We start from the raw sequence: 21344 nt of genomic DNA on the forward strand, positions 1-21344 counted from the left end.
TCACCCCCAAAAGTCCTGTACTCATTAGCAGCTTTCCCTCTCTCCCTTACCCCCAACCCTAGGCAACCACTAACCTTGCTGTCTCTATAGATTTGCCTTTTCTGGGCATTTCATATAAATGATATCATGCCATATATGGCCTTTTGTGACTGGTCTGTTTCACTAAGCAGCATGTAGTAGTACTTCATTCCTACCCATTGGATAATATTGTATTTCATCTTATGCATTTAACACCTTTTATTTGCCCATTTATCCGGTGATGGACATTTGGATTGTTTCCACTTCTTGGCTATTATGAATAACGCTGGTGTGAACATCTGTGTACAGCTGTTTGGTTGATACATGTTTTCATTTCTCTTGGGTATATCCATAGGAGTGGAGTTGCTGGGACACATGCCGCTTTATGCCGAACCTTTTGAGGAACTGCCACCCTGGTTTCCAAAGTGGCCATCCTATTGCTCATTCCTGCCAGCAGTGTAGGAGGGTGCCAGTTCCCTACAGCCTTGCCAACATTTGTTTTTTACCTGCCTTTTTAATTATAGCTACCTTAATGGGGCGAGGTAATATCTCGTTCTGGTTTCGATTTACATTTTCCTGATGGTTAATGACGAGCATCTTTTCATGGTCTTATTGGCCATTTGTATTTTTTCTCTGGAAAACTGTCTGTTAGGTTCTCTGCCTAATTTGTAATTAAGTTATTTGTCTTTTGACTATTGAGTTATGTGAGTTTTTAATATATTCTACTACAGATTCCTTATTAGTTATATGATTTACACATGTTTCCCCCCCCCATTCTGTGGGTTATCTTTTCACTTTCTTGATGGTTTCCTTTGTAGCACAAAAATTGTTAATTTTGATGAAGATCAGTTTATCTACTTTTTCTTTTGTGGCTTTTGATTTTGGTGTCATATATAAGAAACCATTGCCTAATTCAAGGTCATGAAGATTTACTTTTTTGTGTTCCTGTAATAATTTTATAACTCTTACATTTAGGTCTGTGATTTACTTTGAATTAATTTTTGTATATGGTGTTAGATAGGGGCCTGACTTCATTCTTTTTCATGTGGATATCCAGTTATCCTAACACTATTTATTGAAAAGATTATTCTTACCCATTGAATTCTCTTGGCACTTTTGTCAAAAATCATTTGAGTGTAAATAGAAAGGTTTTTTTTGAACTGTCATTTCTATTTTGTTGACCTAAGACTTTATTTATTTATTTTTAGAGAGGGGAAGGGAGGGAGAAAGAGAGCAAGAGAAACATCGATTGGTGGCCTTCTCATATGTACCCTAACCGGGGACCAAACCCGCAACCCAGGCATGTGCCTTGACCAGGAATTAAACCAGCGACCTTTCACTTTGTGGGATGCCCAGCCAACTGAGTCACACTGGTCAGGGCTCTATTTTGGTGATCTATATGTTTGTCATCATGCTGGTACCACACTGTCTTGATTACTCTAGTTTTCTAGTAAGTTTTTAGATTGGGAAGTGCAATCCTCTAACTTTGTCTTCTATTTCAAGATCATCTCAGCTCTTTTTGGTCCCTTGCATTTTCATATGAATTTAAGAATCATCTTGTTAATTTCTACAAAGAATTCAGCTGAGATTTTGAAGGTGATGGCATTAAATCTGTTGACCAGATTTAACAATATTAAGTCTTCCAAGCCACAAACATGAGATGTCTTTTCATTTATTTAATTCTTTAGTTTCTTTCAACAATGTTTTTGGAGTTTCAGAGTATAAAATTTACACTTTCCTTGTTAAAAAGTGATCCCTAAGTATTACTTCAGTATTATTAGTAGATTTTTTTCCTTAATTCATTTTCAGATTGTTCATTGCAAGTATATAGAAAAACAATTGATTTTTGTATACTCATCTTTTATCCTGCAACTTCCCTGAAAAATAACTTTTAAACTAAAAAGATAAAAGTAATTTTAAGCTTTTATTTCTAAAAGGTAGAGATCATAATTTGACCCATATGGTGTCCAAGTAAGTACACCAAGTGACATCACAAGGCATTCTTAGTAGCATGGGAGAAGTTGGCTCCAGTTCCTCCCTGATGGGTCAGTTGTTTGTTACGATATTTTCAGGTTCTTATTTTCAAGAGAGTTGTATAAGTTGAAAATGCTTATATATTTGGTACACTAAGGGAGCTGGTTTTATATCTTGGTTCAGTCCCAAGCACACATATGATAGAATGATTCTTGACCACTTTAGAAGAGCTTTCATTCTGAGCATTTTGAGTTGTTATTAGTTCATCCATGTTTTTGACTTGAATATTTTTCTTTGGTTGATTGTTTTTTATTTGGTCAATTCCTTCTGAAACCTGCTGCCTTTTATTCTTTTTTAAAAATTTTATTCTTATATATATTTGTTTTTTATTCAGTTGAGCTCAAGGTTGCTGGAGAAAAAGAATCAATAGATGAAAATATCAAAAGTGTCTATGGGGCTAGCTTTTGGCAATTTTGTCACTTTGTGTGACTGGACTTTTTAACAGGTTTATGATAAATATCAATCAAGATTGAACACTGACATCCATACTCCACTGGCACTTCGGTTTGGAGTAGATCAAGAAGAAGACAAGAAAGAGGTATGTAATGACAATTGCTTTTGGACACCAGTGTTTCTACCAAAATAGTGTATGTGAAATTGGAAGTAATTTGCTGTGTCCTAAAAATTCAGAGCTAATACTATAAATTCCACAGATAAAGGTAAAGAAATTACTTGAGTCATTATAATAAGTCATACTTCTCAGCTCCTAGGATTTCAGGTACATTGATGTGAAATCAGAGATATAATCCTAGTGAACTTCTCCAGTTAGTGATATTTGCCACAGTAACTTATTTAAAGGAATTAGAGTTTTAATCTATGGCTTCCTTTTTTTTCCTTTTCAATTCAAAGTTAGTTAATACCAACAGTTTTTAACACTGGCCATGTACCAGAATCAGATGTGGAGCTTTTTTCAGATGTATTTTTTTTCAGCATCTGAAAAGATAGGTGTGGGACATCTGTGCTATATCTTCAATATTGAGAGTGGCTATTAGACTTTTGATAGTTTTTATTAAAAGTACGCAAGCTACTCAAAAGGCAAAAACGTGTCTGTGTACCCTAGTGCCATTTGAGGAGTTTGTGTCCTTAAAAGAGAATGTTTAATAACTCCAGAGGTATGAATGTTTCACACACAGAGTAGTGGCTTGCTTTTATTATATGTGTTCCCTTTAAAAGTATAAATTCCTCAGTTCTCCTCTCCTCCCCACCGCGTTAGGCTAGGCTTAGGGTATACTTTTGTGGTGTGGTTTTAATTTTGAAAAGTTAGTTACTATTCTGTTATCAAATACACCTCATTCTTCCTTTGGCCTTGCCTCTATGGTACTTACTGCTTGGGAATCGTAACCGTAGTATATATTTTGTCATATCAAATGTGGGCATTTCCTCACATGCTGTTGACAAGGGACCATATTAAGGGCACACTAAATTAGCACTTCTTCCTCTGACTTATTCGTAACATCTATGTATTTGAAAATGTAAAGCTCTTGCTGTATGTGATATTATCCTGAGCCACCATCAATAGAAGGAAATTAAGGACTTAGTTCCATGTGGCTTCTGTTTCATACAGTTTTCTTGTCTAAGGCACAAAGGTATTTTCCTTCCTTGGAAAGTACTATGAGAGCAGAATCTTAAAATTTTTAACTTCTTTCCTTTAGCGTCAAAAGCAGTACCTGAGGTATAGACGACTTTTCATGGATATTGAAAGAGAACAAGTAAAAGAACAACAAAGGCAAAAAGAACAAAGGAAGAAAACTGAAAAGTGAGTTTTTGATCCTCGTTGTGATCTTTAAATTACCAATTCAGATGACTTTGGAAGCTAAGTTCTAGAAATAATCAGATAGCGGTTTTCCCTTCTGATCCATAGTGAGCACAACTATTTTTAATCTGGATAGAAATATTCATAGATGGTTAAGAGCTATGTTTTTTAAATAGATTTAATTTTTTTGAAACAGTTATAGGCTCACAGCCAAGTTAAGCAGAAAGTAGAAAGAGTTCCCATTTACCCCGTGTCTCTACACATGGACAGTCCCTCTCACTGTTAACATCCTGTACCACAGTGGTACATTTGTTACAACTGATGAACCCTTCTTGGACACATTACAACCCATATTTTACATTTAGATTCACTCTTGGTGTGGTAGATTTTTACAGTTTTGACAAATGTGTAATGATATGTATCCATCATTACAGTATCATGCAGAATAGTTGTGCTTCGCCTATTCATCTCTCCCTCCCCAACCCCTGCCAAACACTGACCTTCTTACTGTCTCCATTGTTTGCTGTCCCCAGAATGTCACAGAGTGGTAACTGTGCAGTATGGAGCCTTTTCAGTTGGCTTCTTTCACTTAGTAATATGCTTTTAAGGTTCTTCCAATGCTTTTTCATGGCTCATTGGCTTGTTTCTTTTTAGTATTGAGTAATATTATATTGTCTGAATGTGCCACAGTTTATTTATCCATTCACCTGCTGAAGGACATCTTGGTTTCTTCCAAGCTTTGACAATTATTAATAAAGTCGCTATAAATATTTGTATATAGGTTTTATGTGGGCATAGGTTTTTAACTCCTTTGGGTAAATACCAAGGAGTGTGTTTGCTGGATTGTATGGTGAGAGTTTGTTTACTTTGGAAAGAAACTGCCAAACTTTGTTCCAAAGTAGCCATACCATTTTTAATTCTACCAGCAGTGAATGAGAGTTCTTGTTGCTCCACATCCCTTGCCAGCATTTGGTGTTGTCAGTGTTTTGGATTTTGGCCTTTCTAGTAAGCATCTAGTAGTATCTCATTTTAATCAGCAATTTCCTAGTGACATATGATGTGGAACATCTTTTCATATACTGTTGACCCTGGGACGATGTAGGGGTTACAGTTGAAACTCTGCATATTACTTTTGACTTCCCCCAAATTTAATTACAGTCATTTCAGTATCCTTGGGAGGTTGGTTCTAGGACCCTTGTGGATTCCAAAATCTGTGGATGCTCGAGTCCCTTTATATGGTGGCAGTGAATGATGCAAATGGCCCTCAGCATCCATGAAATCCCAACTACAGATCGAAAATTCTGCTTTCCATCTGTGGTGGTTGAATCCACACATGTAAACCTGGGGATACAAAGGGCCAACTGTATATTTATTGAAAAGTATTCTTGTATGGTTCAAACCCATGTAGTTCAAACCCATGTTGTTTAAGGGTCAACTGTACTTATTTGTCATCTGTATATCTTCCTTGATGAGGTGCCTGTTCAGGTCTTTAGCCCATCTTTTAATTGAGTTTTTTAAAGTTATTGGGGTGACATTGGTTAATTAAATAGGTTTCAAATGTACAATTCTATAATACATCATCTGTATATTGTATTGTGTATTCGCCATACATAGTCTAGTCTCCTTCCATCACCATTTATCCCCCCTTTACCCTCTTCTATCAGCACCTCCCTCTTCCTTCTGGTAATCACCATACTGATTTCTGGACCTATGAGGGGTGTTTATTTTTTTTCTTAATCCCATCAGTTTTGTCACCCAGCCCCCCAATCAACCCCCCTCTCCCCACACCTGAGAGCTGTCAGTCTGATCTCTCTCTGAGTCTGTTTCTATTTTGTTTGTTTATTTTGTTCATTAGATTCCACATATAAATGAAATCATATGGTATTTCTCTGACTGGCTTATTTTGCTTAGCATAATACCCTCTAAGACGTCTGTCCACATGAAATGTAAGATTTCCTTCTATTTTACGGCTGAGAAGTATTCCATTGTGTAAATGTACCACAGCTTTTTTATCTACTGATCTACAGATGGACACTTGGGATGCTTCCAAATCTTGGCTATTGTCAATAGCGCTGCAGTAAACATAGGGGTGCATATATTGTTTTGAATCAGTTTTTCACGTTTCTTCAGATATATTCCCAGAAGTAGAATTGATGGGTCATTAGGGAGTTTCATTTTTAATTTTTTCAGGATACTCCATTCTGTTTCCCACAGTGGCTGCACGAACCTGCATTCCCAGCAGCAGTGGTGAGGGTTCCCTTTTCTCCACATGCCCACTAGCACTTGCTTGTTGATTTATTGATATCTCATTATGGTTTACATCTGTGTTTCTCTGGTGATTAGTGATATTGATCTTCTTTTCCTATATCTATTGGCCATCTGTATGTCCTCTTTGGAGAAGTGTCTATTCAGATTCTTTGCCCATTTTTTAAATTGGACTGTTTGTTTTTCTGGTGTTGAGTTATTTGAGTTCTTTATAAGTTTTGGATATTAACCCTCATGAGATGTATCACTGGGGAATATGTTCTCCCATTTTCTGGGTTGTCTTTTCATGGTTTCCTTTGCTGTGCAAAAGCTTTTACTTTGATGTAGTCCCATTTGTTTATTTTTTGTTTCCCTTGCTTGAGGAGATATGTCAGAAAAAATATTACTATGAGAAATGTCTGAGATTTTACTGCCTATGTTTTCTTTTAGGAGTTATATAGTTTCAATGTAAGACTTGAAACCAAGCCAGTATTATAAGAAAAGTTAAAGAAACGTCTTTAAGAAGAAGAGAGGGGGAAAAAAAGAGGAGCATAATTATGAAGAATAAAATAGCAATAAATACATACCTATCAATAATCACTTTAACTGTAAGTGGATTAAATGCTCCAAGCAAAAGACACAGGGTAGCTGAATGGATAAGAACACAAGACAGATATATATGCTGTGTACCCACTTCAGATCAAAAGACACACAGAGACTGAAAATAAAGGGGTGTGTAGCACAGCAGAGGGAATCTAGTCAGTAATGTAATAAATGTGTCTGGTATCAGGTGGATACTGGAAATACTGTGGGGGAACACTTTGTAAAGTATATGATTGGCTAACTATTATGTTGTTTCCCTGAAACTAATACAAAATAATATTGAATGTAAACTCTTAACTGAAAAACAAAATTTAAAAGAAAAGTTTAAAAAGGCTAGTTTGTGTTTAAATTTTTTTATCTTAAGAAGCTAGGGAAAAAGCAACAAATCAGACCAGAAGAAAGAAGTAATAAAGTCCACTCTTACATGTAGGCCAGGTTTGTCGTACTATAAGCTACAATTGTGTAGCCATAATTATGATCTGATGTGCATCAGAAGAACTTTCAGTTCTGTGGTGCCCATATATAAGCATTTTAGAGACTCATCAAGCAAAAGATAGAATGGAAATTTAGTTCAATTCATTTAAATGAAGCCAAGGCATCCTTGCTATGGGTATTTTATGTCTAACCTAAATCTTCTTATGACATGTCTACCACATGGCATAGTCAGTGGGGAATTCTTCTTTAGCTATACTGCTGACCTTTTTGAAAGCTTTTCTGCTTAAGGCTTTTGTTTTATTGCCGTTTTCTTACTGGGTAATCTTTTTGTTCTTGGATTTATATGCTTGATCCTAGAAAAAATATGAAGGTCTCTGTCTTACAGATGGTATCAGAAAATTAAATCTTGTTGATAGTTTGCAAATAATCAAAAATTATTCTTGGCTTTTTTCTGGTTGAAGAAAGTAAATCATTTATGCCTTATTTATATCATTTAACTTAAAGTCAAAAGCACTTTAACAGCATTCTAAAGTAAACATACATCTGTTTTCTAAACAGGAACTGATAAAAGCTGCCTTGCCTCATCCAGTTGTAATAAGAATTAAATATGTTTTTATTCATTCGTTTAGCAGCTGTTTATTGAGCATCTATTAACTGGTAGACGTGATGCTAGACTTAGGGGGTGCAAAAAATGAAAGACATGATCCCAGTCTTCAGGGATCTTACTAGATATATTTTACTGACTAATGGAGAGGCAGATAAATGAACAGATAATTACAATACCTTATATTAAGTATTATAAGACAATATGGCATGTGGTTAAGAACATGGAGAGAGATGTGTTCAAGTTCCTGCTCTGCTGCCTAGCTGCTGTGTAACTTTGAGGAAGTTACATCTATGAGCCTTAGTTTCTTCTCTATAAAACAGGGATAATAATGGTATATACCTCATGAAGTTGCTATGATATGAGCATCAAATGAGGTAACATGTAAATGTGCTTAATACGGAACCTGGCACATAGTAGGTGCACAAGAAATTTTAGTTGCCGCCCTGACCGGTGTGGCTCAGTTGGTTGGGCATTGGTCCACAAAGCGAAAGGCTGCCAGTTTGATTCCCCGTCAGGGTGTATTCCTGGATTGCAGGCCGGGTCCCCAGTCAGGGTGCGTGCGAGAGGCAACTGATAGATGTTTCTTTCTCACATCAATATTTCTCTCCCTCCTTCCGCCTAAATACATACATACATATATACATCTTTTTTATTTTAAAGAAATGTTAGTTGCCAAATATTTAAGAGAAAAAGTTACACCAAGTTTTACACAAAATATTCCAGAGAATAGAAAGAGGGAATACTTCCCAAATAATTATAGAGGCCAGTATAACCTTAATACCAGTCTAATAAGGACATTTATAAAATAGGACTGTTACAGGCTAATTTCTCTTATAAAACTTAAAGTAAAGTATTAATAAAATAAAATATTTTTGTAATATCACTAGAAGAAAAATATTACAAGGCTATATGAGAGCAGAGAGACTGTGTTTTGAACCCCAAACTGGGGGTGTAATGTAAGCAGCACAGAGAAGACTTCTGAGCTAAGTTTTGAAGGGTTAGAAGCAGTAGTACCAGAGAAAATGGGAATTGGGTTGAGGAGAGGAATACGTGGGGATTCTAGTCAAAAGAAATAACATTGTAACAGCATTGACTCTTGAAGAATATGACAGTTCTGACATTGATGGGATTGGGGCTGATATAATGGCAAGAAGTGCGCCTTAAGCAATAAGGACAGACAAGGTGGCAAAGAGTTTTGTATGTCATGAGAAGGAATGTGGATTTTACCTGAAAACATGAGCCACGTAGAGGCATTGTGGGGAATAATGACTGAAACTAGATGTTAGGAGATTATTGAAGTAATACACGTACGGAGAAGATGAGAGGTGAAATTAATTTTTTAAAGAAGATTATTATATATTAAGTCCTTACTATGTGTCAAGCTCTTGACCTAATCATCTCTAATTGATATACAGGCCTGCAGGGTAGTGGTAGCCACCATTCATTGGGTGTTTACAATGGGCCAGGCACAGCTGAGTGTTTCGGAGACATTCGGTCATTTCCTTACTTCAGTAACCTTATGAGGTAAATTTCATTCTTTTCACTTTACAGATGAAAATAATTTGCCTAAGAGTTCACTTAACAGACTTATTTGACTCTATCATCTAAAACCTTTTTGGAGTTTGTCATGGCCTTTCAGATAAGCCAGGGCCAGGGAGACAGTGAGGAGGAGGAGGAAGTTTTCAGAGCATGAGAGAATTGAAAAGATTTTTTTGGAGAATTCAAGGATAAGTCTTAGGTTTATGGCTTAGACTACCAGGTAAACGGAGTATTTACTGGAAAACAGATTTGCCAGGAACAGGCGGGTAGAGGTGGGGAGTATACATTTTGTTTGGAGCATACTGGGTTTGACGTGCTTGAAGGAAATCCAGGTAGAGGGTCCAGTGGGAAATACTCAGTTATTTTTAGTAACGATTTCAGAAATCACTAGGAAAATACTATCAGAATCAGGAAATGGAGAGACAAAAAGTTTGAATGGAAAAGCAGGATGAGCAGGCAAAGATTTAGACCATGCTAGATTAGACCTTAATCCTGTTCTGTCAAAGAGGAAGATTTCTTCCACCTCCTTGAGAGGTTTTTTTTCTAACAGGGCACCTCTTTAGCCCCCTAAATAACCCTGCTTCTTAATGATAGAAACACAATTCCTTTTATTTGAAAGTAATGATATTGGTAAACTTACATCATTGCTCAAGAAGAAAGAATCCACAGATTGTATATATATAAAATATGTATATATGGACCATATATATACATATAGTTTAACTTTGTAAAGGATTAGTAGTATAGCCATATCATATGGCAGATGACTGAATAACAGGAAGAGTTTTTTGAGTTGATGAAATTATAAGAATACTATATTTTTAATGTAGTTTGCCTGTGATACCATTTTATTTTCAGGAGACTCTTCAAAATGTAAATATTGACATCTACTTATTGTTTTGTTGTATAAACATCTGAGGTAGCAATGTTTTATATTCTTACTCCCTCAAAATTTTTTAAAATCACAGTTGACATTCAATATTATATTCATTTCAGGCATACAACACAGTGGTTAGACATTTGTGTAACTTACAAAGTGAATATCTCCTGATAAGCATGGTACCCACCTGGCACCGTACATAGTTATTGTAATATTATTGACTAGATTCCCTATGCTGTACTTTACATCCTCTTGACTATTTTGTAATCTGCACTTCTTAATCTCTACACTTTCCCCCGCCACAGCCCCACAAACTCCCTCCCATCTGGCAACCACCAGTGTGTTCTCTGTATCCATAAGTTTGTTTCTGTTTTATTTATTTAATCTATTATTTAGACTCCACATATAAGTGAAATCATATGGTATTAGTCTTTCTCTGACTTCTTCACTTATCATCATACCCTCTAGGTCTCTTCATGTTGTTGCAAATGGTAAGATTTCATTCTTTTTAACGGCCAAGTAATATTCCATTGTATATAGCATATATGTACCACATCTTTAGCCCTGGCTGGTTTGGCTCAGTGGATTGAGCGTCGGCCTGCGAGCTAAGTGTCGCTGGTTCGATCTTCCAGTCAGGGCACATCAGAGAAGGAAAACTCTGACTCCAAAAAACCTCCGCTGCCTTGCGGCATTCCTCTTCAGGGGAAAGGCTAGGGGAGTAAACCCCGACAGAAAATCCGGAGCCGGAATCCCTAAGGCGGTTTGACGTTGTAGTCAACACCGGCAACTCCTGCGGCGCACCTGAAACCAAGCTGTATTGACTCCGTCTTTCCCTTGGATCCTTCAGCTGCGAAGAGAAGGGGGGTCTGCTGCATGGACAACAGCAGACCCTCCATATCACCCTGCCCAGGCTCTGTAGCTTCAGCTTCACTGGAGAGGACACTCCAGCGTCATCGCAAGATGTCGATTCAACACGGGAGGAGACAGATACCATGTCACTCCCGAGTCGGACTGCACAGCCATTCTCGGCGGTGCAGATAGACTCTTAAGAAGCTACACCATCGTCTCTCGAGACGGACGGCTGCCGCCGCCGCCGACGACCACATCTTTATTTAGTTGTCTATCCATGAACACTTAGGTTGCTTCTATATTTTGGCTCTTGTATATGAAACATCCTTCTTTGTCTCTTGATACAGTTTTTGTTTTAAAGTCTATTTTGTCTTATATAAGTATTGCTATCCCACCTTTTTTTGGTTTCCATTTGCATGAAATATCTTTTTTCAGTCTTTTTTCATCCCTTTACTTTCAGTCTATGTGTCTTTTGACCTGGGTCACTTGTAGACAGCATATATATGGGTCTTGTTCTCTTATCTATTCAAACTACCCTGTGTCTTTTGATTGGAGTATTTAATTCATTTACATTTAAAGTAATTATTGATAGGTTTATATTTATTGCCATTTTATTCTTCATAATTATGTTTCTCTCTCTTCTTTCTTTCTTCCTCTTAAAGAACTAGGTCTAGGACACATGCATAGTCTTAATATAGTGAATGTTTAGCCTGCCCTGATTATTACAAAATCAGAACAGCAAGAATATTTGCAGGACAAAGGATTTAAATAAAAATTTATCCCAGTAAAATATTCAAATGGCTAATAAGCACATGAAAAGATATATCAATAATTGGGGAAGTCAAAATCACAATGAGGTAACATTTTAGGCACACTGCAATGGCTATAGTAAAAAAAAGCTAGTAATAATAAATGCTGTTGAAGATGTGGAGAAATTAGACTTCCCATACATTGTTGGTAGGGAATGCAGAATGGTACAGTCACTGGAAAACAGTTTTCCAGTTTCTCAAAATGTTAAACTTAGAGTTTCCATGTGACTCAGCAATTCCACTGCTGGGTATATATATACCCAAGAGAAATGAAAATATTTATCTACACAAAAACTTACACAAATGTTTACAGCAACATTATTCATGATAGCCAGGAAATGGAAGCATCCCAAATGTCCAAAAACTGTTAAGTAAAATGTAGTATAGCTATATAGTGGAATATTGGTAATAAAAAGGAACGAAGTACTGATACATGATACAACATGGATGGAATTTGAAAACATTATGCCAAATGAAAGAAGTCGTTCACAAAAGGCCACGTATTGTATGATCCCATTTTTATGAAATGTCTAGAACAGGCAAATCTACAGAAACTGAAAGATTAGTGGTTGCCTGGCGCTATTGCAGAGGGCGTGGAGAGTTAACTGCTAATGAGTCATACAAAGTTTCTTTAGAGGTGATAAAAATGTCCTCAAATTACACTGTGGTGTCGGAAAACTTTATGGTATGCAAATTATATCTCAGTAAAGGTATTTAAAAAATGAGTTGTTCATGTATGTGTGGGTTTATTTCTGGAGTTTCTTTTCTATTTCATTGATCTCTACTTGTCTATTTTTAATACCACACTGTTTTATAATAATACGTGAAATCAGATAGTGTGAGCCCTCCAGTTTTTCCCCCAGTGTTGCCTTGGCTACTCTAGGCCCTTTACATTTCCATGTGAATTTAAAAATCGGTTTGCCAATTCTTACAAAAAAGAAAAGCCTTCTTGGATTTTTATTGTGATTGTGTTTAATCTATGGATAATTTGGGCACAATTGACATTTTAACAATGTTGAGTCTTACAAACCTTCAACAAGGTATCTCTCCTTTATTTAGCTCCTTCAATAATTTTCTTAGAGTTTTCTGTGTATAGGTCTTTCAGACCTTTTGTCGGATCTGTCCCTTGGTATTTCATATTTTTGATGCTATTGTTAATAGTACTTTTTACATTTTAAATTTCTAATTTGTTTGTTGGTAGTATATGGACTTGCACAGTTGACTTTTGGATATGATCTTGTACCCTGAGACCTTAGTAAACTTACTTAATTCCATTGGATTTTTTAACATAGTGATCATGTCATCCTCAAACAAAGACAATTTTAGTTTTTCCCTTAAATCATTCTTTCTTTCTTTTCTTTTCTTTTTTTTTTTTTTAGGATGAGTCAGAACCTTTTTTTAAAAGATTTTATTTATTTGTTTTTAGAGGGAAGGAAAGGCAGGCTTATGTTATTATTTTGAAAGCATCTTTTGCAGAGCTTAAGTTTCTGATTTTCATGGAGTCCAGCTCATCGTCTTTCTTTTATAAATCAAGTCTTTGGAGTTGTATCTAAAAAGTCATCACCGTAGCCCAGATCATCTAAATTTTCACTTAAGTTATCTTCTAGGAGATAATTTATGTGTTTTACCTTGAGCCCTATGACCTATTTTGATCTAGTTTTTGTGGAGGGTGTAAGGTCTTTGTCTAGATTCATTTTTTTTTTTCACATGGATGTTCAGTTGTCCCCATACCATGTATTAAAAAGACTACTGTTGCTCCATTGTATTGTCTTTGCGCCTTTGTTAAAGATCAATTGACTGTACTTATGAGGATATATTTCTGGCCTCTTTGTTCTATTTCTATTTGTTTGTTCTTTACTAATACAGCACTGTCTTGATTACTGTAACTTTATAGTAAGTCTTGAAGTTGAATAGTATTTGTCCTCCACCTTTGTTTCTGCCCTTTAATATTATGTTGGTATTCTGGGACCTTTGCCTCTCCACATAAATGTTAGAATCACTTTGTCAATATTTCCAAAATAACTGGCTGGGATTTTTATTGGGATTGCATTGAATCTGTAGATCAGATTTGGAAGAACATAGATGATTATGTCATCTGTGAACAAGACAGTTTTTTTTCTTCCTCTTCAATCTGTAAACCTTTTATTTCCTTTTCCTGTCTAATTGCAGTAGCCAGGACTTCCAGTACCATGTTGAAATGGAATGGTGAGAAGGGACATTCTTGCTTTGTTCCTGATCTTAGTGGTGGGAAAGTGTCTTATTTCTCATCTTTGAGTATGATGTTAGTTGTAGGTTTGGAAAGTTTTCCTCTATTCCTAGTTTGCTGAGTTTTAATAATAAATGGTATTGGATTTTGTCAGGTGCTTTTTCTGCATATGTAGAATTACATGATTTTTTTTTTTTAATGTAAACTGTTGACATGATAGATTAATTCTTTTTTTTTTCTTTTTTTTTTAAGTTGAACAAGTTACAGTGGTCCCAATTTTTCTGCCTTTACCCCCAGCACCACCCCCACTTCCTTAGGCAGTCTCCCCTCATTATTCATGTCCATGGGTCATGTGTATAAGTTCTTTGGCTACTCCCCTTCCTGTACTGTACTTTACATCCCCATGGCTATTCTGTTACCCTTTTAGATGGCTCGTCCCTCAGCTCAGGTCCTTTCCTCACATACACGCAGAATACCCTGCTTTGTGTTGTAAGAAGCCCCTGTGGAGATCGCTGGAGTTCTCCCTCTGAGCAGCTCTCTCCTCTCCGGTATTCTGGCTTATGAACTCTAGTTGCCTTTGCATCTCTGGACTTTCAGCTTCTTCTCCTCAAATCACGGCACCTGCTAGGCTCCCCCTCACCTGCCCTGTGCTGTACTGCTGCCTGGAAACTTCCAAGTCCGTTAGCTCCGGCAGCTGTAGTGCTCACCTCATTTGTCTGCCATCTGTCAAGGATCATTGTCTTTCAGTGCCTGATGTCCAGAATTTTGAAAACCATTTTTTTTTTTTTGTATTTTGTCTGGTTCATTAGTTGGTTGGTTGATTTGTTTAACTAATTATTTAGGGAGGGCAAATCTAGTTCCTATTACTCCATTTTTTGCCAAAAATGAAAGTCCTGTCTACTTGTAGTTTTAATCTGAGAAAGCTCTTGTAGTTGGATTCTTACAGAAAGCTCTTGATAGTAAGCATTGGTCATTTCCACAAATATACACACACACACACACACATATATATATACACACATATGTATACATATACATGAACTCTAGGATAAACTCAAATCAGCTAGCAGGAGTTTTTGAAGCTATTTTAGGGATGTTAAACTGATTTTCTGACTCCCTTATTTCTGGAAATTTCTTGAATTATTTGTACCTAGAAACTAATTCTAAATAATGATTTTATAAAATTCCTGACTATATTATGATTTTATTCTCAGAATTAAGAAGAAGAAAGAGCAGCAACGCTATGCAGAGGAACAGAGGATATTAAGAATGAGCTTGCATAAAGAGCCATGCTCAGGGGAGAAGATGAGCGAGATGTTAGCCCAGCTACAGCTTGAGGAAACGGAAGGAGCCAGACAGAAACAGCAGCAAAGAGAAAAGGAATACCAAAGGTGCTCTGGAAAGTTTTGCATGAAATTCCAGCTTTGGAAGAGACTAGGAAGTCAGAATTCTTCTTTTCCTCACAAGAGTTGACTGTGGCTTCTCACACTTTCGGGGGTACAGAACTTAATCAGATATCTTGGGATTAGCACTGAATATTTCTAGTGCTTTTTCCCAAGACAAAGAGGAAGAGCCGGGCACAAAGCTGTGGAATAGTTTTAACAGTTACAGTGGGTAGTAAAGTAAGGACTTGTGCTCATTCTCTTTCTAGTGGTTTACTGATCATACTGTATTTCTGTAGATATGTAGAAGCTTTAAGGGCCCAGATCCAAGAGAAGATGCGGCTGTATAATATTACTTTACCTCCTCTGTGCTACTGTGGTCCTGACTTTTGGGATGCTCATCCTGATACCTGTGCCAACAATTGTATTTTCTATAAAAACCACAGAGGTAAGTTTCTTAAAGGAATGGCCTGGTGGCAATTTTTTAAAGAGTAGTGATGGTAGTAATTTAGCATTTATTGAGTGTTTACTGTATATCAGAGTTACAAAACAACTCTGAGGCAATAAAAAGAAGGCATAGTGAGTTATGTTTCTCTTGGAGATCTGTTATCATCTTGTGCCCATTTGTGCTGGGGAAATATTTCCGGCTTACTCCACTGTAGGGAGACTTGCGTTCCGGGTTCTCCTGTAAATGAGGAGTGTTAGAGCTTGCCTTTTATGGCCATTAAGCTAGGCTTCTGTCCAGTTGAATTCCCTCTCATCCAGATACTTTGATGTTATCTGACACAGACTTATTACCACATATATATCTGCATTAGACTGCCACTTCTGCCAGGGGACACTGAGGAAAAAGAGGACCAGTATAAACTCTGTCTTTACTGGGAATCCCAGCTAGAGAGAATGGAGTCCTTCCTGTTGTCACTAATGTTTCTGTTTCCTGCCCACCCTTAAATATACTGGTTCACAGAGCGTAGAGGTTGTGTCGGCTGGATGCACACACTGAGAATTCTGCAAGTGTTTGTATTCCTGGTGCCCCATCTGTGGGAATTACATTTTAAAAGCACAAATCTGATGCTGCCATCCCCCTATTCTCAAACCTCTAGGTTTTCACAGTACAAAACGCATGGCGTATTTGGCTTCTTTTCTCCCTGGCCCCAGGCAGGACTCCAGCCTTATCAGACTTACCGTTATCACACACCAGGATGTGTCACTTTTTTTTTTTATACCTGTGGAACTTCACACATTGATCTCTCTGCCTAGAATGCCTTCTTTGCTTTTCTCTTACTAAACCTGCAAGACTATGTTAAATGTCCACCTCCAGAAATCTTTTCCATCCTCTCTTAGTTTTTATTTATTCCGAACTTCATGGTGTGATGACATTTTGCATCTGTCTCTGGTTTGGAAGTATGGCACTGCAATTATTTTTGTCCATCCCCTCCATTATCTTTTCTGATAGTGCTTGGCATGTAGTAAGTACTCAATAAATATTTATTCAGTGGATCGGTAAAGTTAATACCTGCGAAACTGGGTAGAGAAGCAGTACTAACAGGAAAGAGGTTGGGAGTTGTTTAGGATGTGACTTCATTCATCACTGTGCAAACCTTTATTTGCAGCATATACTCGGGCACTGCATTCAGTCATCAATTCCTGTGACATCCCTGAGGGGAACTCAACTCTTCGAGTCGCCATTCATAATTTTGCTTCTGCACACAAACGGACTTTGAAAAATGTATAATAGGAATCTAAAATCAACTGCTCGTATTTCAGCCTTCACTTAAAATCAACCCTGAGAGATTCTTTAGGTAAAGCTGGTGAAGTGTATAAGATGTATCATCTGGAAAGACTGTCCCACGTAACAACCGTCTCTACAATTAGATGGAAGCATTGTTTCAGTCTCCACCTCGGGACCGTGATGGAAAGCTGACCTGCAGGCTTGTCTCTTTGCTGTGGGACATGTGGAGTCTGTTGTCTTTAAAATGATCAGTCAGACCAGCAAGGTTTCTCTTTGCTCTGCTCTGCTCTGCTCAGACGAGATCATGAGAAATCTTGGAGATTATCTCATTTAATTTCTTTCTGAAACTACCTTTGAGTCTTGACAAAATCGAAAATGTCTGGATGAAGCAGAAAAGAAGATAATGAAATGAGTTTGTGAGCATCAGTGGCTGTCTAGATTGCTGTTAGCTTTTCGATTTGTGTGTCACAATTAGACATGAGAAGAATTTGAATTTGATGCACATTTGTTTTCTCAAAATCTTTCCTGTTTTTTTTTTAAACATATCACCTCTTTCCTCACTCAGTGACATTAGAATGACTTTTTAATTTTATATTTCTTGCCAGAAAAGGGAAAATAAACTCTGTCTTTTGAGCATCTTCTGTGTGAAATAATTGTGACATTTCAAAAAGTGAATCTGAAGTCAAAGTGAGTCAAATCCAGCTTTGGTGCCCTGTCTTAAAAATTTGGTGAATGGCACACCTATAGAGCAGATGAAATAAAAATTGCTGTAGTTAGTGTGAATTTGTTATTTCTTCACACTCCTTTCTGACACAAAATATGAAAAGGTTTAATGTTGTGAATTAAAAACATATTGGCAGTTTCTTTTTTATCCTTTCCCTGATGATCACTGTGGAAGAAGCCCTTAGGTTATGTCTGGAAAGCACTGAGACAGGTAGCCAGGTCATTGAAAGTAAGAGTCAAAATTAGCTGAACGGCAAGATTGATTGATTATTTACCTGGACTCACTGTCCAGTTCCATCAAAATCCTTCAGTAACTATGTCTTTGGTTCAGCCTTTACAGTTGCCTGTTTTAACAGCTTTTTTGAGATATAATTCATATACCATATGATTCACCCTTTTGAAATGTACAATTCAATGGTTTTGAGTATATTCTAGGGTTGTTGCAACTATTATCACTATCAAGTTTTAGAACACTTTTGTCATTCTAAAGAGATACCTTCATGATCCAACAATCCCACTTCTGGGTCTAGACCCAAAATAATTGAAAGCAGGGTCTTGAAGAGATATTTGCACACCTCCATGTTCAGTGCAGCGCAAATTCCCAATCTCCAGGTGATGGAAGCAACCCAAATGTCCACCTACAGATGAATGGCTAAACAGAATGTGGTATATACATGAAATGGAATATTGACATTAATCAGCCTCAAAAAGGAAAGAAATCCTGTCACATGTTATAATATGGATGAGCTTTAAGGAGCCATATAATCTGTCACTAAGGGAAGTAAGGCAATCACAAGAAGGCAAATACTGTATGATGACATTTATATGAGGAACCTGGAGTACTATAATTTATAGACAGAAAGTTGAATGGCCATACCCAAGGACTAGAGGTGGGGGGGTGGGGGGGAAGCAGGAAGTTGTTTAATTGATAGTTTCGATTTTGCAAGATTAAAAAGTTCTGGAGATCTGTTTCACAACAATGTGAATATACTTAACAGTACTGGACTGTGTACTTAAAATGGTAAATATTAGGTTATGTGAGGGGTTTTCTTTCTCCAATTAATTTTTTTTTTATTTAAAAAAGAAAACCCCATGCCCATTAGCAGTTGCCTCCCATTCCTTCTCCCCTCAGCTCTAGGCAATCACCAACCCACTTTCTGTCTCTATAGATTTGCCTGTTCTGAGGTTTTCATATAAGTGGAATGATGCAATTATTGACCTAAAAATAAAAGGCCAAAATGAAAGAGAACAAGTATTTATTCAAGATCCAAAAGAGCAGCTGTTCTGGAAGCACTGATTCAGGCAGAAACCCAAAAAGTGTGTTGACTTCAAGGTGACGGCAAAGAGTAGTTATGAGGAAGGGAAGGAATAATCATGTTAGTAGAAGGGAAGAATTTGAATAGGTGTTAAGCTAAGGAATGAATTTCTCTAGGTGCTGATAAGCTAACAGTGATGATAATGCTAAAACATGTTTTTATTTTTCAGCTCATTAGCCATAACAAACAGTTGTTTGGAATACAGTGCTGCTTGAGGCCCAGGCCAAAGGTCATTTTGTCCAGTTTTAATGTTCTAAAGGTTTGAGGAGTAAGACATGCAAATCAGTTCTTCAGGGATGGCATCTCATTCCATTTTAAAGTGGCTTCGTTTGTATTATTTTTTATACAGTATATGTTCACTAGTGATAATGACTGGAGTCTTTCATTTAGTGTCACGTTTTTAAGATTTATCTGTGTTGTAGCATGTACTGGTGCTTTATTACTTTTTATTGCCAAATAGTATTCTACTATGATTAATACCACATCTTACTGATACTTAACCATTCATCAGTTGAACATTTGGGTTATTTATACTTCTTGGCTATTATGAATAATGCAGCTATGAACATTTGCTTACAAGTTTTTCTGTGTGCATATGTTTTTATTTCTCTTGGGTATATGTAGGAGTGTGTTTGCTGGGTTATATGGTAGCTCTATGTTGAACCTTTTGAAGAACTGAAAACTTTTCCAAGATGGTCATACCATTTTACATTCCCACCAGAGGTGTATAAGAGTTCCGATTTCCTCACATCCTCCAGCGCTTGCTATTATTTGTCTCTTCGATTGTAGCATTTCTACTGTATATGAAATAGTGATATCTTATTGTGGTTTTAATTTGCATCTTCCTGGTGGCTGATGATTCTGAGCATCTTTTCATGTGCTTATTGGTCATTTGTGTATCTTCTTTTGGAGAACTGTCTCTTCGTATCCTTTGCCCATTTTGTATTTGGGTTATTTATCTTTTGATTATTGAGTTATGAGAGTTGTTAATATAATCTACATACAGGTCTTTTATCAGATATATGATTTGCAAATATTCTCTCCTATTCTTGGGATTGGCTCTTCCCTTTCTTTATGGTTTCTTTTAATTTTGATGGTCTAATTCATCTACTTATTCTTTTGTTGCTTTAACCATTACCTAATCCAAGGTGACAAAGATTTACTCCTGTGTGTCCTTCTAAGAGTTTTATAGTTTTAGCTCTTACATTTAGGTCTCTAATCTATTTTGAGATTTTGTGTGTGTGTGTGTGTGTGTGTGTGTGGTAATATTAAGGGTCCAACGTCATCCCTTTGCAAGAGGATATTCGGTGTCCCAGCACCATTTGTTCAAAAAGCTATTATTTGCCCCATTGAATTGATGTGACATTCTTATCAAAAATCAGTGGGCCATTAATGTAGGGGTTTATTTTGAACTCTCAGTTTCTCTCCGTTAATCTTTATGTCTATCCTTTTACCAGTAAGGTCTGTCTTGATTACTGCTTGGTAGTAAGTTATGAAGTTGGGAATCATGAGTCTTCCACTTTATTCTTGTTTTTTAAGATTGTTTTGCTTTTCTGAGTCCTTTGCCTTTTTCCTATGAGTTTTAAGATCACCTTCCTGCAAAAAGTCAGGTGAGATTTTGATAAGGATTGCACTGAATTTATAGATCAATTTCGGAGCTAGAGCCATATGATTCATGAACATGGGATGTCTTTCCATTCATTTAAGTCTTCTTTAATTTCTTTCAACAGTGTTTTTTAGTTTTCAGAGCATAAAATTTGAACTTCTTTTGTTAAATTTATTTCAAAGTATTTTATTCTTCTTGATGCTCTAGATTAGATTTTCAGGTTTTCATTACAAGTGTATAAAATACAGTTGGTTTCTGTATATTGATCTTGGATCCTGCACCTTCGTGAACTCATTTTTTACTTTTAGTAGTTGTTAGGCGGTTCTTTAGGATTTTTTAAATATGTAAGATCTTCTAATTTGCAAGTAGAGATAGTTTTATTTCTGTCTTTCCAATCTGGATACCTTTTATCTCTTTTTCCTGCCTAATTTCCCTGGATTAGAACATCCAGTTAGGCCCTGGCTGGTTTAGCTCAGTGGATTGAGCGTCGGCCTGCGAGCTAAGTGTCGCTGGTTCGATCTTCCAGTCAGGGTACATCAGAGAAGGAAAACTCTGACTCCAAAAAACCTCCGCTGCCTTGCGGCATACCTCTTCAGGGGAAAGGCTAA

The 21344-nt window shown here is 36.8% G+C and overlaps 1 protein-coding gene and 1 non-coding gene across 2 annotated transcripts in view; one reads left to right on the forward strand and one right to left on the reverse strand.

The window, feature by feature from the left end:
- CCDC15 (coiled-coil domain containing 15) overlaps positions 1–17863 on the forward strand; it is a 45105-nt gene extending 27242 nt beyond the window's left edge. Inside the window, exons 10-14 of the mRNA XM_090292531.1 lie at positions 2498–2590; positions 3705–3808; positions 15192–15368; positions 15659–15807; positions 16973–17863. Of these exons, the coding sequence (XP_090148657.1) occupies positions 2498–2590; positions 3705–3808; positions 15192–15368; positions 15659–15807; positions 16973–17094 (645 nt within the window). The 3' untranslated portion in view covers positions 17095–17863. The remainder of the gene's footprint in view (positions 1–2497; positions 2591–3704; positions 3809–15191; positions 15369–15658; positions 15808–16972) is intronic.
- Positions 11604–11716, reverse strand: LOC149997232 (small nucleolar RNA SNORA72). Its single transcript, XR_016507270.1, has one exon. It is a non-coding gene; the product is annotated as a small nucleolar RNA SNORA72 (small nucleolar RNA).
- Positions 17864–21344: the final 3481 nt, after the last annotated feature.

Source organism: Furipterus horrens, unplaced genomic scaffold (assembly GCF_987537825.1).
Source record: "Furipterus horrens unplaced genomic scaffold, mFurHor1.1.pri manual_scaffold_11, whole genome shotgun sequence".
Classification (NCBI taxonomy): domain Eukaryota; kingdom Metazoa; phylum Chordata; class Mammalia; order Chiroptera; family Furipteridae; genus Furipterus; species Furipterus horrens.